Here is a 19037-nt window from a genome sequence, read left to right as displayed (position 1 = left end):
TTTATTTTGGATGGAAAGTACGTGAAATACCACGAAATATGCTAACTTTTCCTATGATATCCTGCTAACATTAGCATGCTAACGTAATATGCTGTTGTAACGGAGGCCAGACAAGGTGGCTGGGCCATGTGTACGTTGGGAAACCTCACTCCCTGACAACTTCAAAGAATGTGCTAGCCGCTGGGCTGGGCACACTTACCTCTCAATCTGGCGACGGTGGTGTCAGGTTCAAACACTGATGACATCTATTAAACAAGACAAGAAGCAAGGAGTTAAACAGAGATTTCAATTGAGGAGAAACGTCTGGACTGTACTCTTTGTAGAGTCCCACCACGCTCTGACGAAAGATTGTACGCCTCCTCTTTTATTTGGACTTTCCCTGATTACATGGCAACAGCTGTTTCTAAGGGCGGGGGGTCGTAAACAGCCGTCACCCTTATCACAAAACAGTTCAAAGAAAAAGTGCCTGGAGGGGAGTCAGGCCCTGCTTCCTCTCCACTTTGTATTGAAACCGACACCTTCATGTCGCTTCCCATCCTACACAGTGGAGTTTTACAAGCCTTTTGCTTGGTAGGATCGAATCATGGGGACTTTTGGTGCATGTTAAGGGCCTCAAAAAGTGTCCAAACGTATAGGAGAAAAAACACAGGAATTTTAATAGGGCCCTTGCGATGATGGAAGACAAAAACCAAGATGGGCGACTTCCTGTTCGTTTTCAGGTACGGGTTCCGGAGACTTTTATGTGCGTCCCGTCATAATGGACGTTTCCTTCGAGTTTCTTGTCGATACGTGAAACTGTCCTGCCCAGCTTCTCAGGCAAATCATATAGTTGATGTAGATGCCCATATCGGCTGTTCAGATTTACTTTACGAAAGAAAAGTGTAGGATACTTCTCTTGTTGCCTTATTTGTATTTGACTTTATTAAATGTATTTATATTATCATTTGGTGCAGCCGGGCCGGAGCAGGAGGGGATAGAAAGAGAAAAAAAGGAAGACAGAGGGGTGAAATTGTGGGGACTAGAGGGGGATTAGACAGAGAGACAAAAACAACAACAGCAAACACAACAATAACAACAACAACAGAGCAACATCAGCAAATACGGTATGTACAAATATGATGGTAAAAGTGATACCAAAGAAGCAGTTAGTGACCTGTTGTGGCTCAATATTGGTCCGTATATAAGGCGCACCGGATTATAAGGTGCACTGTCAGCTTTTGAGAAAATTGGAGGTTTCTAGGTGCGCCTTATAGTGCGGAAAATACGGTAATAATGTCATTTCTGTATTATTATTTATTTAGAATATTTCTATTCTATTTTATTCTATTCTAAAATAAAAAATAATACTGAAATGACAATGAGCATTATTACCGTATTTTCCGCACTATAAGGCGCACCTAGAAACCTCCAATTCTCTCAAAAACTGACAGTGCGCCTTATAATCCGGTGCGCCTTATATACGGACCAATATTGAGCCACAACAGGTCTCGCAACTACGAGACCTTCTTCTACTAAGCGCTTCTTCTTCTACGGGGGAAAATGAAGTCGGCGGCTGCTTACCGTAGAAGAGGAAGCGCGCGGTGCATGCTGGGATATATGACTGCGCAAGGCGTGCCGTTTCATTTCCATTTGCGTGTTTATGTAAAGACTAGGGGTGTGGGGAAAAAATCGATTCGAATTCAAATCGCGATTCCCATGTTGTGCGATTCAGTATCGATTCTCATTTTTCAAAAATCTTTTTTTTAATTAATCAATGCAACAAAACAACACACAGCAATACCATAACAATGCAATCCAATTCCAAAAACCAAACCCGACCCAGCAACACTCAGAACTGCAATAAACAGAGCAATTGAGAGGAGACACAAACACGACACAGAACAAACCAAAAGTAGTGAAACCAAAATGAATATTATCTACAACAGTATCAATATTAGTTACAATTTCAACATAGCAGTGATTAAAGATCCCTCATTGACATTATCATTAGACATTTATAAAAATAATAATAATAATAAAAAGAAAAAAGAACAATAGTGTCACAGTGGCTTACACTTGCATCGCATCTCATAAGCTTGACAACACACTGTGTCCAATATTTTCACAAAGGTCAAATAAGTCATATTTTTGGTTCATTTAATAGTTCAAACAAATTTACATTATTGCAATCAGTTGATAAAACATTGTCCTTTACAATTATAAAAGCTTTTTACAAAAATCTACTACTCTGCTTGCATGTCAGCAGACTGGGGTAGATCCTGCTGAAATCTATGTATTGAATGAGTAGAGAATCCTTTTGAATCGGAAAAATATCGTTTTTGAAACGAGAATCGCGTTGAATCAGAAAAAAAAAAGATTTATAATCGAATCGTGACCCCAAGAATCGATATTGAATCGAATCGCGGGACACCAAAAGATTCGCGGCCCTAGTAAAGATGAAGAGACACGCTTACGACGCAGAGTTTCAACTCAAGGCGATCAGTCACGCAGTACAACACGGGAATAGAGCAGCAGCGGGCATGTTGGATGCCGTAATCGCCCAAATGTTTAATTCGGACACTGAAGAAGAAGAATTCGAGGGATTCGTGGATGAGGAATAACTTAATAAAGTGAGCTTTACATGTTTATTTTGTGTGTTGTGTTGTGTGACATTAACGTTTGAGCAACGTTGAGTTATTGATATATTGTTATTGCTCTGCACTATTTGGAGTGTTACTATATTGTGATTGCACTAACGTTTGATTTACCGTAACAGTATCAGACTGTTTTGTACGTGTTTATTGAATGGAAGAAAAGTTACCCTCCAGTATGTGATATAAATGTTGCACTACATGTTATACCTTGCTGTTGTTAAAAGATAAACAAAAACACCACGTCACTGACTTTACCTCGGGGAAAATAATAAAACAGCTGTTTATTCATTTTGGGAGTGAACGGAGTTGTCAGAACGCTGGTTTGTAATCTATTAATGAAGTTTGACTGACCTATCTGACTGTTTTGTTGACATTCCCTTTAGCGCAGCTCCATCTAAAGCAGGGGTGTCAAACTCATTTTAGATCGGGGGCCACATGGAGGAAAATCTACTCCCAAGTGGGCCAGACTGGTAAAATCACGGCACGATAACTTAAAAATAAAGACAACTTCAGATTGTTTTCTTTTTTTTTTAAATAGAACAAGCACGTTCTGAAAATGTACAAATCATAATGTTGTTGGGTTTTTTTTTTACACTTACATGTTGTGGTTAACAGTATTCTATCTTTATTTGTCATTATTTATACTTTCTGAATAAATTATGTGATAATATTCATCAGTCAAATCATTGGTGTTGATTTTCAATCTATCAAGATAAAAAAAAAAAATCAAAATCATGTTATTCATGTATTTTGATCATTTTCCTGGACTGGTGCACTCACATCATGTGGTTACTTCTTTTTTTTTTTACATATGTAGCATCATCCCCAATGATACAAAGAATTGCTATTGCGACATCTAGTGGACACATTTAGAACGGCGGTTTCTTTCATTCCAAAATTTCGGCTCATTTTTATATTTAGCAAACTTATCCCGCGGGCCGGATAAAACCTGTTCGGGGGCCTGATCCGGCCCCCGGGCCGTACGTTTGACACCCCTGATCTAAAGGATGCATAACGAGACCCCAGCCTCTACTGTAGCGTCTATTCTATGCGCCTTATAATGCGGTGCGCCTTATATATGAACAAAGTTCAAAATAGGCCATTCATTGAAGGTGCGCCTTATAGTGCGGAAAATACGGTACACTACAAATGGAGCAATACAAATACCAATAGAAATAGCGCTATTGATAATGAACAATACCAATAATTGACCTCTATTATCAACAATACAGTTGTTTCAATTTTTTTAAGGTGGCGCTAGAGAGACAATTTTGAAATTTCATTTTGGGCACCCCGAAAATATAAAATTTTTCGCCGAGGCTGCAAAATATGGGGACTTTTGGTGCATGTTCATGGCCTCGAAAAGGCGTCGAAACCTGTAGGCTGCAAATCATGTGGACTTTTCATGCATGTTAAAGGCCTACTGAAATGAAATTTTTTTTATTTAAACAGGGATAGCAGATCTATTCTATGTGTCATACTTGATCATTTCGCGATATTGCCATATTTTTGCTGAAAGGATTTAGTAGAGAACAATGACGATAAAGATCGCAACTTTTGGTATCTGACAAAAAAAAGCCTTGCCCCTACCGGAAGTAGCGTGACGTAGTCAGTTGTACATTTCCGCAAAGTTCCCTATTGTTTACAGTGATGGCGGCCAGAAGTGAAAGCGATTCGGACCGAGAAAGCGACGATTTTCCCATTAATTTGAGCGAGGATGAAAGATTTGTGGATGAGGAAAGTGCAAGCGAAGGACTAGTGGGGAGTTGAAGCTATTCAGATAGGGAAGATGCTGTGAGAGCCGGGTGGGACCTGATATTCAGCTGGGAATGACTACAACAGTAAATAAACACAAGACATATATATACTCTATTAGCCACAACACAACCAGCCCAAAGGACCGTTCACCTAACCCAAGGTTCATAAAGCTTATATATTTCACCAAAGTTACGTACATGACACGCACGTACGGGCAAGCGATCAAATGTTTGGAAGCGCGCGGGTGGGACCTGATATTCAGCTGGGAATGACTACAACAGTAAATAAACACAAGACATATATATACTCTATTAGCCACAACACAACCAGGCTTATATTTAATATGCCACAAATTAATCCCGCATAAAAACACCTAGGTGTTTGTTATGCTAGCTCCTAGCTCCTAGCTAGTATACTAGCTCCCGTCCATATAACCCGCCAATACAATTCAAACACCTGATCAACACACACAATCACTCAGCCCAAAGGACCGTTCACCTAACCCAAGGTTCATAAAGCTTATATATTTACCCAAAGTTGCGTACGTGACACGCACGTACGGGCTAGCGATCTAATGTTTGGAAGCGCAGCTGCGTACTCACGGTACCGCGTCTGCGTCTGTGTATCCAAATCAAAGTAATCCTGGTAAGAGTCTGTGTTGTCCCAGTTCTCTACAGGCGTCTGTGTATCGAAGTCAAAGTCCTCCTGGTAAGAGTCTCTGTTGTCCGAGTTCTTCGATCTTGACTGCATCTTTCGGGAATGTAAACAATGAAACACCGACTGTGTTGTGTTGCTGACTTCCCTCGCAAAATACTCCGCTTCGCACCCACAACTTTCTTCTTTGCTTGCTCAGCTTCTTTCTCCATAATGCAATGAACAAATTGCAACAGATTCACCAACACAGATGTCCAGAATACTGTGGAATAATGAGATGAAAACAGAGCTAGTTCGTATTGGCTTCAGTGGGGGATCCATACCTTTGTTCTACTGGCTACGTCACGCGCATACGTCATCATACCGAGACGTTTTCAAGCGGAAGTGTGGCGGGAAATTTAAAATTGCACTTTATAAGTTAACCCGGCCGTATTGGCATGTGTTGCAATGTTAAGATTTCATCGTTGATATATAAACTATCAGACTGTGTGGTCGGTAGTAGTGGGTTTCAGTAGGCCTTTAAGGGCCTTGAAAAGGCGTCCAAACATGTAGAAGAAAAAACAGCAATTTCAATATGGCCCTTGCGATCTCGATGATGGAAGACAAAAACCAAGATGGCTGACTTCCTGTCCGTTTTCAGGTGCGGGTTCCTAAGACTTTTATGTGCGTCCCATCAGGATGGACGTTTCCTGCGATTGTCTTGTCGATACGTGAAGCTGGTAGAAGGGGCACATTTTTTTTCTTCTAATTTTTTTTTTTTTTTTTTTTTTTTTAAAAGGAAGACAGAGGGGGGAATTGTGGGGACAAGAGGGGGATTAGACAGAGAGACAAAAACAACAACAGCAAACACAACAACAACAACAACAGAGCAACATCAGCAAATACGACATGTACAAATATGATGGTAAAAGTAATAGCAAATAAGCAGTTAGCGAAAAAAAAAAAATTTTAAAATACAGAAATGATAATGAGCATTATTACACTAAAAATGGAGCAATATGAATACCAATAGAAATAGTGCTATTGATAATAAACAATACCAGTACTTTACCTTTATTATCAACAATACAATTGTTCAAATGCAACAATACATATACGTAATGATAACTTGAGATACGAAAGAATGCAGAAAAATGGAGGGGAAGAAAGAGAAGCAACCTACATTAACCTTGTAGATTGTTATAGTAACAATAGGTTAAGCTTTGTCAGTGTGCCATGTGTTATACCCAGTTTACCCTAGGGCAACAACGTTAATACATGTTTGATGAAACGTGATTATGTGCATGAGTGTATGTGTGCATATGTACTTGTATATGTACAGTATGTGTATGTGTGCTTGTACAGTGAATGTATATGTACAGTATGTGTATATGTGTGTACAGCGAATGTATATGTACAGTATGTGTATACAGTATGTGTGTTTGAACAGTGAATGTATATGTACAGTATGTGTAAATGTGTGTTTGTACAGTGAATGTATATGTACAGTATGTGTATGTGTGTGTTTGTACAGTGAATGTATATGTACAGTATGTGTATATGTATGTTTTTACAGTGAATGTATATGTACAGTATGTGTATACAGTATGTTTGTATAATGAATGTGCGTGTGGATGTACGAACTTTGAGTGTGTAAATATGTACTGTATTTATTTGTATATGTATGTGGGAGCGTAGGTACCTATGTATGTCTGTATGTATGTGTGTGAGTATATGTGAATTTGCATGTACAATACATTTGACTCCCAGTGTGTAATTTTCAAGCTGGCGCTAGGGAGCCAATTTTGAAATTTCAGTTTCCAGGACCCCAAAAACATCAAATTTTTCGCTGCGGCTGCAAAATATGGTGACTTTTGGTGCATGTTCAGGGCCTCAAAAAAGGCGTGGAAACCTGTAGAAGAAAAAACACAGCAATTGCAAAAGGGCCCCTGCACGGCTTGCTCGCTGCTCGGGCCCTAAACAGGTGACTCTGCCTGGAAAGCAACGTGCAGACATCTTTAGTAGATAAAAACCACAAAAGTCAAACATTCTTTCACAGCGTTTAGCATCAGTTTGGTGGCAGCTAATGTGCAATCTTCACCTTTGACATTTGGGTGTTGATGTTTATTTTGGTAGACGCGTGGCAGATAATTCTAGTGACTTGCTGCGAGTGTTTGTGTGTGTGTGTGTGTGTGTGTGTGTGTGTGTGTGTGTGTGTGTGTGTGTGTGTGTGTGTGTGTGTGTGTGTGTGTGTGTGTGTGTGTGTGTGTGTGTGTGTGTGTGTGTGTGTGTGTCATCCAAAATAATAACATGAAGTCTCCAGCGTGAGTCACTCGCTCGACCCCGGGGCTGGTTTTGGAAAGACTTGTGTGTGTTTGTGTTGTTGTTGTTGTGACCTGTTTGTTTACGGAATGTTGGTAAACGCGGAAAGGGCATGTGCAGATTTAGGGGAGGTGGAAATATCAGTGCGTCTTCTTTTCTACCATTTCAGTGGCACGTTCTCTCCTTTCCATAGGTCTTGATTGTTGTCAGAATTGTTTTTAAATGTTGTCCATGTAAACCAGTGTCCTCTGTAGTGGACATACGGGCTATATTTTTTTTCCGAAATGTGTAACCCTGACAGAAAGATGTAGTGAGACTTCATTAGGCCCATGGAGGTTTAAAGGTAAGAAACATAGTTTTGCTCATACTAAGGGTTTGATGCCAATTGAACTAATTGGCATCAAACCCTTAAAGTAGCAGTAGAGTGTAAAAACAAGTTGATTTTATGTGCTTATTTGTATTTCATTGTACACATTAAACATATTTGCCAACCTTGAGACCTCCGAATTCGGGAGATGGAGAGGTAGCGGGGGATGTATATATTTTCAAATTTTTCTTATATTTCTACTGTATATATATTAGGGGTGTGGGAAAAAATCGATTCGAATTCCAATCGCGATTCTCACATTGTGCGATTCAGAATCGATTCTCATTTTTAAAAAATCGATTTGTATTTTTTTAAATTAATTTTTTTTAAAAAATTTGTATTATTATTATTTTTTAAATTAATCAATCCAACAAAACAATACACAGCAATACCATAACAATGCAATCCAATTCCAAAACCAAACCCGACCCAGCAACACTCAGAACTGCAATAAACAGAGCAATTGAGAGGAGACACAAACACGACACAGAACAAACCAAAAGTAGTGAAACAAAAATGAATATTATCAACAACAGTATCAATATTAGTTACAATTTCAACATAGCAGTGATTAAAAATCCCTAATTGACATTATCATTAGACATTTATAAAAAATGTAAAAAAGAACAATAGTGTCACAGTGGCTTACACTTGCATCGCATCTCACACTGTGTCCAATATTTTCACAAAGATAAAATAAGTCATATTTTTGGTTCATTTAATAGTTCAAACAAATTTACATTATTGCAATCAGTTGATAAAACATTGTCCTTTACAATTATAATTAATAAAAGCTTTTTACAAAAATCTACTACTCTGCTTGCATGTCAGCAGACTGGGGTAGATCCTGCTGAAATCCTATGTATTGAATGAATAGAGAATCCTTTTGAATCAGGAAAAAAATCATTTTTTAATCGAGAATCGTGTTGAATTGAAAAAAAAAATCGATTTTGAATCGAATCGTGACCCCAAGAATCAATATTGAATCGAATCGTGGGACACCCAAAGATTCACAGCCCTAATATATATAAATAATCCGTTCATGAATGAGAATATCCGTTCGAATCAAAAACCGATTCTGAATGGAATCGTTACCCCCAAGAATCGAATTGAATCGTGTGGTGCCCAAAGATTCCAAGCCCAGGTTGACCGTTTTTTAACAACCAGTTTATGCTAGTTGACGACGGAACTGAAATCCAATGCTGACACTGAAACAAATGTTGTCAAACCTCTGAGTTTGTGCCATTGGCACAGTTCTCAACAAGAACATTTATGTTTGCTGTGTTTTTTATTCCAGGCCAAGATTATGTAACGTATGCGACTAAAATTAGCTGCATGCCTTTCCCATTTTGACGTGCACTGACTCTGTGTTCCTTCCCTGAAGGCTCTCAACGGGTTTGTCCTGGTGATCACCGCCGGCGGTACCATCTTCTACTCTTCCCACACCATCCAGGACTACTTGGGCTTCCACCAGGTCATTCATTGCTCGCTGTTTTATGCTCGGTCACTTCCAAGTTGGCCTTAAATGAACATTTCCAAGGCCTGGCTTTACCACCCCATGTTTGATTGATTGATTGATTGAGACTTTTATTAGTAGGTTGCACAGTGAAGTACATATTCCGTACAATTGACCACTAAATGATAACACCCGAATAAGTTTTTCAACTTGTTTAAGTCGGGGTCCACTTAAATTGATTCATGTTTGGATAGACAGCTTGCGTGCAGCGTCTGCTGGGAGTTTCTCAGCATCCTGGAGTTCCCTCCCAGCATCCAAACACCCCTCCAAAAAAAGAACACAGACGTGACCTTTTCTAGTTTGGCCTTTTGTTCGAAAAGCAAGTCACAACAGTTGAGCACACGGATCACTTATCTAGACAACAATGTCATGCAGCACCGAAATATTTTCTACACTAATCCATCGTATCGTGTTAGCATAGCTCAACTGTTCGTTTCGGAACAGACTCCATTTCTGAGCCCTTTGGTCATTCTTTCCCTAGACCGACGTCATGCACCAGAGTGTGTACGAGCTCGTCCATACAGAAGACCAGCAGGAGCTCCGAAGAAACTTGCACTGGGCGCTGAATCCGCCGCCTGCGGCGACATCCACTGTCAGCCAGGACTCACCCCAAGGTGGTTCATCACTTCTTCATCATAAAAAAAAACCCTAATACATTTTGACAACGCTGGGAATTGCGGGTTTGTAGACATTCCTTTCGAACGTGTCTTTAGGAAGAGCCCCTGTTGGCCTACACACTCTTAGGCTTCGATATTAGACACAGTTTAGGTATTAAGCTGTAAAACCATCCTCAGGTCGGGTCACATGACCCTGTAATCTTCAGCAGGGGCTTACAAGGTGAAGTGGTCCCCATCTGTATTTTGGGTTTTAAGGTGCTTAGGTTTGTGTCTTGGTTTTTAGCAACTTGACACAGGCTCTGACACAACCAACCCTAACTCTTGATGACAAAATCACTTAAAGGCCTACTGAAATGAATTTTTTTTATTTAAACGGGGATAGCAGATCCATTCTATGTGTCATACTTGATCATTTCGCGATATTGCCATATTTTTGCTGAAAGGATTTAGTAGAGAAAATCGACGATAAAGTTCGCAACTTTTGCTCGCTGATAAAAAAAACCTTGCCCCTACCGGAAGTAGCGTGACGTCACAAGCGGTAGTGCTGCTCACAATTCCCCGTTGTTTACAATGGAGCGAGAGATATTCGGAGCGAGAAAGCGACGATTACCCCATTAATTTGAGCGAGGATGAAAGATTCGTGGATGAGGAACGTTAGAGTGACGGACTAGAATGCAGTTCAAGAGATATCTTTTTTCGCTCTGACCGTAACTTAGGTACAAGCTGGCTCATTGGAATCCACACTCTCTCCTTTTTCTATTGTGGATCACGGATTTGTATTTTAAACCACCTCGGATACTATATCCTCTTGAAAATGAGAGTCGAGAAGGCGAAATGGACATTCACAGTGACTTTTATCTCCAAGACAATACATCGACGAAGCTCTTTAGCATGAGCTAACGTGATAGCATCTGTCTCAAATGCAGATAGAAACAAAATAAATAAATCCCTGACTGGAAGGATAGACAGAAGATCAACAATACTACTATCAGGAGACACCGAACCAAACACTGGACATGTAAATACACGGTTAATGCTGTGCCGCCTGTCGAAGCCTGGCAATGCCGTTGCTAACGACGCTAACTTAGCAACGGGACCTCGTCAGAGCTATGATAAAAACATTAGCGCTCCACCTACGCCAGCCAGCCCTCATCTGCTCATCAACACCCGTGCTCACCTGCGTTCCAGCGATCGACGATGCGGTCGGCGGCCCGGAGACGTAGGAAGTCAAGGTGAGGTCGCCGGCGCTAGCGTCTGCTATCCAACAAAGTCCTCCTTGTTGTGTTGCTACAGCCAGCCGCTAATACACCGATCCCACCTACAACGTTCTTCTTTGCAGCCTCCATTGTTCATTAAACAAATTGCAAAAGATTCACCAACACAGATGTCCAGAATACTGTGGAATTTTGTCGAACAAAACAGAGCTCTGTGTATTGTGTCCAATAGGGTCCAAACACTTTCGTGGACCTCGCGACGTCACGCGCATACGTCATCCTCCAAAGGCGTTTTGAACCGGAAGTTCACCTAGAAATTTAAAATGTCACTTTATAAGTTAACCCGGCCGTATTGGCATGTGTTGCAATGTTAAGATTTCATCATTGATATATAAACTATCAGACTGCGTGGTCGGTAGTAGTGGCTTTCAGTAGGCCTTTAAGATGGAGTTACACGGTTGAAGAGCAGAACCTATAAATCTTTTAAAAAAATCAGTGTCAATGTTTCTTCTTTTCTTTTCAATTGTTGACTCGTCACATTAAATATTGAACCAAGGAAAATACATTTTGGAGACTCATTTCGCCAATAAATTATACACTAGAGTCCAAGCAAATGTTTGGAGTCCTCACGCTCCATCCAAAGCAGAATTTTTGATTGGGTTTCGGAAGTTCGGAAAGTATAGGACTGTGCAAAATCTTAATTCCAAAGGTCAGAGGGACACTTATTCTGTTCGGAATGGAGAGAACTTTGAACAAAGGATGTTGAAGCCCAAATAATCTACTTTGACGACGCAGCCAAGAGCTGGGACTCTCTCCAAAGAGTCTTTGAGGCGTGTTCCTAAATCAGGTCTTCCTTCCTTTTCTTCCTTCATTTAACCAGGTAAAAACTCATTGAGATCAAAATCTCTTTACCTAAGGCAGGGGTCGGCAACCCAAAATGTTGAAAGAGCCATATTGGACCAAAAATACAAAAACAAATCTGTCTGGAGCCGCAAAAAATTAAAAGCCATATTATATGTGTCATGAGATATAAATTGAATTAAGAGGACTTAAAGGAAACTAAATGACCTCAAATATAGCTACAAATGAGGCATAATGATGCAATATTATTGTACATATCGCTAGCCTAAATAGCATGTTAGCATCGATTAGCTTGCAGTCATGCAGTGACCAAATATGTCTGATTAGCACTCCACACAAGTCAATAACATCAACAAAACTCACCTTTGTGCATTCATGCACAACGTTAAAAGTGTGGTGGACAAAATGAGACAGAAAAAGAAGTGGCATAAAACACGTCCTAGAAAGTCGGAGAAAGTTCTGCATGTAAACAAACTATACGGTGAGTTCAAGGACCGCCAAAATTAGTAGGACAAAACGGCGCTCGCCAAATACTCGAATCAGTGAAGCATGTTTAATATAAACAGTGTGATTTATAACAATTAGGGAGGTTTGTGTCACGTTTGTCCTCCTACAGAAACCATACTAAAACAAAAAAATAGATTTTTTTCCCCTCATCTTTTTCCATTCTTCATACATTTTTGAAAAATCTCCGGAGAGCCACTAGGGCGGCGCTAAAGAGCCGCATGCGGCTCTAGAGCCGCGGGTTGCCGACCCCTGACCTAAGGTGACCTGGCCAAGAGGGCAGCGAAATATAGTTGCAATAATGCATATAAGAACAACAAAAACAGCAGCACAAAAATGGTCAGAATCAAGCGTTTCCTAACTTGTAGCGAAAAGCAAGACTTGTTTCTAAAGAAATGATAAGGAGATCTTCATTCTCTGACAAAGCACACCTTATGCTGTCAGGACATGTCAACTGCAGAAATATTGTTTATTGAGGTACAGGTAGAAGAATTGTCCTCATTGGTCAATATTGGTTCGAAGACAAACGGGAAAGACCTCAAACTGTGATTAAGGAGCGCTATGTGGCAGTGCTGAGGACGGTTTGGGTATTACTGAGACGACACAGTTTTTATCTGTGGGTTTATCTCGAGGATATTGTGTACCAGCACAACACGCAAACGGTTGCTGAACTGAAAGCCGCAATCGCAGCAAACGTCTGGGAAATTCCCAAATAGGAATGTGTTATTTTGTGAAGAACATGACTTATGCAAAGCGACCAAGATAACCGAAAGATCTTATACAGGCGGACGTTTGTAGGATTTATTACAGTTTGTATATTGTTTTTTTGGGGTCACCCTGGTATTAGCTGCACATGGAAGACAATGTCCTGAATAATTCACACCCAACCGGAACAAAATAGTTCCCCTTTGTTAGTTGTTAACTTGTCAAGCTAAACTTAAAATAAGCGTCAGCGTTGTTGGTCACTATTTGGCTTTGAATTTACAGAGATAGAACCGGACAGCAGCTCGTCTGTGGTCACCTACAAGCCTGAACAGCTTCCTCCAGAGAACTCGTCCTTCCTAGAGAGGAGCTTTGTGTGCCGCTTTCGCTGTCTCCTGGACAACTCGTCTGGCTTTCTGGTAGGTTTTGTTGGATGCAGAATTCATGGTCTAAAGTTCCAGCGGTTTTGGTATCTTGTCAGGAAAATCTCGCTGGGATTTGTTGCACAACAGACTCTCGCTCCATTTATACTTTCTGGTTCTTCTCGACAGGCTCTGAACTTCCAAGGCAGGCTAAAGTTTCTACACGGGCAAAACCAGCGCCAAGAAAACGGAGGAAAGGCACCGCCGCAGCTTGCCCTATTCGCCATTGCGACTCCTCTTCAGCCTCCATCCATCCTGGAGATCAGGACCAAGAACATGATCTTCCGAACCAAGCACAAATTGGACTTCACGCCATTGGCCTGTGATGCCAAGTATGCACAGAATTAGTTCTGGTTCTCGAATTTGATGTACTGAAATTTAAATAGAAAGAGTCATGTAGACTATTTGTTTCTTCAGGGGTAAAATCGTCCTGGGCTACACAGAGGCTGAACTGCGGGTACGAGGATCCGGTTATCAGTTCATTCATGCCGCAGATATGTTGTACTGTGCAGAGAATCACGTCAGAAGTAAGTTTTGTTTCATTTCAGTGCACCAGAATCAACAGAACCTTGAACACTCAAACTTATGATCCAGTGTGCTATTTTGAATGGAGTCCTGTTCAAAAAAAGTTGAGGGTGCCTGGTCCAACCCAGTTAGAGTTAAGACAGCTTTTGCTCGTAATCCCGGGGGATTACGGAGCAGATTGAATAAAGCTGAAGAGATGCCAAAGAAGAAGATGGGAGGGGAAGGAGGGGGGATCTACAAATCCACTGCATAAGCAAAGCATCGCAGATGACCCAGCGCTCACACATTGTGAGGACAAATGCCTAACAGATATGTTACTCTCCCTAGCCCAGTCACGGGTCACTGGACTTCAAGTCCTTATGGAAAACAAACCTGATAGACCGACCATGAAAGGACACTGTCCTGCAAGGGCCAGACTTAGACAAACTTATTTGATCCCCAAGGGTAATTTTTGAAGGTGCAGCACCATTCCAACTGTTTCTGTTGCAGTGATGAAGACTGGGGAGAGTGGACTAACCGTGTTCAGGCTGCTCACCAAGGAGAATCTCTGGAAATGGGTGCAGGCTAACGCTCGACTGGTTTACAAAAACGGCAAACCAGACTACATCATCGCCACCCAGAGGCCCCTTTTGTATGTCTCTGAGTTGTTACTCAAAATAAGGAGACTCCATAAAACCTCTGGTTTCATTGACCAGATTATGGCAATAATCTTGTTTTCTTTCCTGTAGGGATGAAGAGGGAGGAGAACACTTGCGTAAACGCTCCATGCATTTACCCTTTACGTACGCTACAGGCGAGGCCTTGCTCTACCAGTCCAACCACCCCATCGCGGGCTTCAGAGATGGCGTTTCTGAGAAGAACGGTAGTAAGTCAAAGAAAAGTCGGACTGAAAGGCTGTTGAGGGACGGTCTGGATCCAAGCTCGCTCCTGGGGGCCCTCATGAGTCAGGATGAGTCGGTGTACGTTTGCCAGGCTGCCCTGGAGCCCAAAATGTCCTTTCATAACAGCTTCTTTGGAGACCAAATGGGCTTCTCTGAGTCCAAATCCTCAAGCTTGCACAGAACCTGGGACACTCCGAGCAATGGTGACGTGGATCCAACTATCACAGAACCAAGCACTAGCTTTGACCCGCTGCTCGCTACCCTTGACTCCCTCTCCCTGGAAGGCCAAGGGGTCATGGATGCAGAGGATGCCGGCTGTTCAAATGGAGAGTTGTTTGGAGCTCTTGAGGGTCTGGGGCTGAGCGCAGAGGATTTGGAGCTTCTCCTGTTGGATGAGCGGATGATCCGAGTCGAGATCGACTCGGAGCGTGTGCCCACCTTGGACGACCTGCTAACAAATGAGGAAATTCTTTCATACATCTACGACTCCATTGAAGGAAAGACTGATTCTTCGGACCAGGTAGGACAGGCGCCTCCCTGTAATCCCTCAGTGAGTGCAACAACAATGTCAGTACCCGAAAGCACTCTCACCTCTGAAGCAAAAGTGAAAATGCAGTTTCCTTTCCAGAAGCCTCCTCTGATGGGGAAGGCTCCCATAGTCCAGTTGTCCCAGCAAATGCAAAAACACCTCAGCATGTGCCCAGGTAAAGGGGTCAATGACTGGGTACAACAGAGCGACCACATGGCCAACACGATGGTCAACGGAGATGTGCTGGGGCACGCTGAACCTACTCCCAATGGACAATGGCTAGCTCAGGACATTCTCTTGAATGCAGGGATACAAATGGAACACATGAACTCTCAGCAGACTGTTTTCAATGGCAAGACCTCGGAGCGGGACGGGGAGCTGCATCAGGGCTACCTTCAGCAGCCCCTGATGCAGAACCGGCTTTCGCAGCAGTGCCATGCCAAACAGAAGGCAGCCAACCTCAACGGACTCTGCAGCATTTCCAATACGGAGCAGTCAGTGGTAAAATCTCAGTGGCAGGACTTTGGCTTCGGCGAGGATCTGGGTCCCTGCCTTGACAACAGCCAAAAACTGCTCACAGACACGTCGTTAGATTCCCGCATGGATTACGCCATGCCCGACCTTGACAATTCGGATTACCCTATCAACGGCGGCGGTTTGTTTGGGAGCAGCTCGCTTCAGCACCGGGCCGAGTCGGCGGTTTCGTCTCTCCAGGGGATTACCCACAAGCGGCAGCAGGAGCCCATACCGGTTCCTCTGGCTCAGGTCATCTCCAGCCTGTCCCAGTGTGCGCCCCCCAACGCCTCGCTGGAGCAAATCCTGGCAGTGGGCAAACCCTGTCGGCAGCTGGACCATTACGGTATGGCGACTTCAGACATGCCTCCTGATGCCAAGGTAAGGACCTTTTGTCATAGTATGGTCTTTTAGCTGTAGATGACCTCAATGTATCTACCCGTGTTTCCTCAGTCATTTGAGGTATTGTTAAACTTTTTGAAACAAGACAGTACTAAGGTGAATTATGTCTTTTTGCATCTATGATGGAATAAGGTCATCATTTCATCAAAACTAAAGAAGTTAATGAATACTTAGGCCTACCACGCTACTGTATTTTCATGTTGGTTATTACGGTGGCACTTGGAGAGCCAAGTTTTTTCTGAGGTGGTACTTGGTGAAAATGTATTTATTTTATTTATATGTATATATATATATATATATATATATATATATATATATATATATATATATATATATATATATATATATATATATATATATATATATATATATATATATATATATATATATATATATATATATATATATAATAAAATACATATATATATATATATATATATATATATATATATATAGCTAGAATTCACTGAAAGTCAAGTATTTATTTTATTTATATATATACAGTATATATATATATATATATATATATATATATATATATATATATATATATATATATATATATATATAATAAAATACATATATATATATATATATATATATATATATATATATATATATATATAGCTAGAATTCACTGAAAGTCAAGTATTTATTTTATTTATATATATACAGTATATATATATATATATATATGTATATATATATATATATATATATATATATATATATATATATATATATATATATATATATATATATATATATATATATATATATATATATATATATATATATATATATATATATATAAGAAATACTTGAATTTCAGTGAATTCTAACTATAAATATACTCCTCCCCCTTAACCGCGCCCTCTTGGACCCGCTCACCCCGACACCGCCCACCTCAAACCCCCCTCCAATCACCCGAATTTGGAGGTCTCAAGGTTGGCAAGTATGACTATAACATGCGTCAAGTACGAAAATATATTACTCTGAGGTGTTTGAAATGCTAGCCTGCTAACGTTAGCTTGTTTCAAATACCAAAATATGACTGAGGTGTATACCTATAAAATTAGTTAAGAAACTAACGTTGGCATGCTGACAGGTATCATTTGTCAAGTAACAAATCATTTAGCATGCTATTATTAGAATGCAAACGATTGTGCCGCGGGCTTTTGAGTATAGGGACATCTGACATTATGCGTGACATCACTTCCTGTCTTCTGTTTGGACCGTGCAGATGGAGAACGGCTGCATCCCGACGACCGCTACTTACCCGGCCGTGCCCAACGGGAACGGCACGGCGCCCCCCGCCACCCAGATGCCCCGCCCCGACACGCTGTCGGGCATTCCCGACCCGCCCGCCACCGGCTTCTACCTCTGAGCAGCCGGCCTGCAGGCGGCTCAGAGACACACGACGAGCGGAGCAGCCTTATTACGTGCAGATAAGACGACAAACACGCCGAATTACACACGCAGCCCTCTTTTTTATCTTTCTTTTTGTGTCGTGAGTGGTGTTATCATAAGAGTCCTTTGTTTACTTCCAATGCAGTCAAGACGCTCACCATGTCCAGGAGGACATGCGAGTCCGACCTTTGAGTTACGGTGACCACAAATTCAGGGTTTTCTTCCATGTAGTGATGGAGTGGCAGACCGACCCATGTGTTTGTCTGCACTTCATGAATGTACAGACACTCGAGCGGAATGAGGAATTTGAGCACTAAATGCAACTTTGACGTGACTCGCGTCAAACATGTCCACCGGTCACTTCATTAGGTACCCCCGCACAGTCGAAGAACTCCATCCGATACGAACGTAACAACGCTCACTTTTGATGTTTTGCATCACTCTCGCTAACGTTCGAGTTTTTGTTCCACCGTAATATTAGTTAAGTGTAAGAGGTCCTTCCTTGGTCTACACCAGTGCTTCTCAATTGTTTTTTTCACGCCCCCCCACTAAATTTAAATATGATTGAGAATCTGATAATATGTATTTATTTATTTATTTATTCCTACACAACACTCTTTGAGCTGCTGGCATTAGCACCTACATGCCACCTTGCTGAAGACTTGTGTATTGTTTTCTCACGCCCCCCCTAAATTGAAATACGATTAAGAACTTGATAATATTTTTCCATTTATTTATTCCTACAAAGCGCTCTGAGTTGCTGGCACTAGCACCTACATGACACCTTGCTGAAGACTTGCGTCTTGTTTTCTCACGCCCCCCCTAAATTGAAATACGATTAAGAACTTGATAATATTTTTCCATTTATTCATCTGTACAAACCAGTCTATGAGTTGCTGGCACCAACAAATACTTGCCACCTAGCTGAAGACTTGTGTCTTGTTTTCTCACGCCCCCCTAAATCAAAATGCGATTAAGAACCTGGTAATATTTTTCCATTTATTTATTCCTACAAACCGCTCTATGAGTTGCTGGCACTAGCACCTACATGCCACCTTGCTGAAGACTTGTGTCCTGTTTTCTCACGCCCCCCCTAAATTGGAATACGATTAAGAACTTGATAATATTTCTCCATTTATTCACCCGTACAAACCACTCTCTGAGTTGCTGGCACCAACACATACTTGCCACCTAGCTGAAGACTTGTGTCTTGTTTTCTCACGCCCCC

The 19037-nt window shown here is 41.3% G+C and overlaps 1 protein-coding gene across 2 annotated transcripts in view; it reads left to right on the top strand.

Annotated features, from left to right (window-relative positions):
- The window catches only part of LOC133658957 (aryl hydrocarbon receptor-like), a 93731-nt gene extending 75125 nt beyond the window's left edge, over positions 1–18606 (top strand). The window contains exons 4-12 of one of the 2 annotated variants that reach the window (XM_062061517.1): positions 9098–9187; positions 9711–9843; positions 13413–13546; positions 13679–13881; positions 13967–14076; positions 14564–14705; positions 14803–15475; positions 15584–16378; positions 17643–18606. In XM_062061517.1, coding sequence (XP_061917501.1) covers positions 9098–9187; positions 9711–9843; positions 13413–13546; positions 13679–13881; positions 13967–14076; positions 14564–14705; positions 14803–15475; positions 15584–16378; positions 17643–17786 — 2424 coding nt within the window. In that variant the 3' untranslated portion in view covers positions 17787–18606. Of the gene's footprint in view, positions 1–9097; positions 9188–9710; positions 9844–13412; positions 13547–13678; positions 13882–13966; positions 14077–14563; positions 14706–14802; positions 16379–17642 lie in introns of both variants that reach the window. The other variant, XM_062061516.1, reaches the window with a different exon arrangement.
- The last annotated feature ends 431 nt before the right edge of the window (positions 18607–19037 follow it).

The sequence above is a fragment of the Entelurus aequoreus genome, linkage group LG10 (assembly GCF_033978785.1).
Source record: "Entelurus aequoreus isolate RoL-2023_Sb linkage group LG10, RoL_Eaeq_v1.1, whole genome shotgun sequence".
In the NCBI taxonomy this organism is placed as follows: domain Eukaryota; kingdom Metazoa; phylum Chordata; class Actinopteri; order Syngnathiformes; family Syngnathidae; genus Entelurus; species Entelurus aequoreus.
This window is presented reverse-complemented; position numbering and strand designations above follow the sequence as displayed.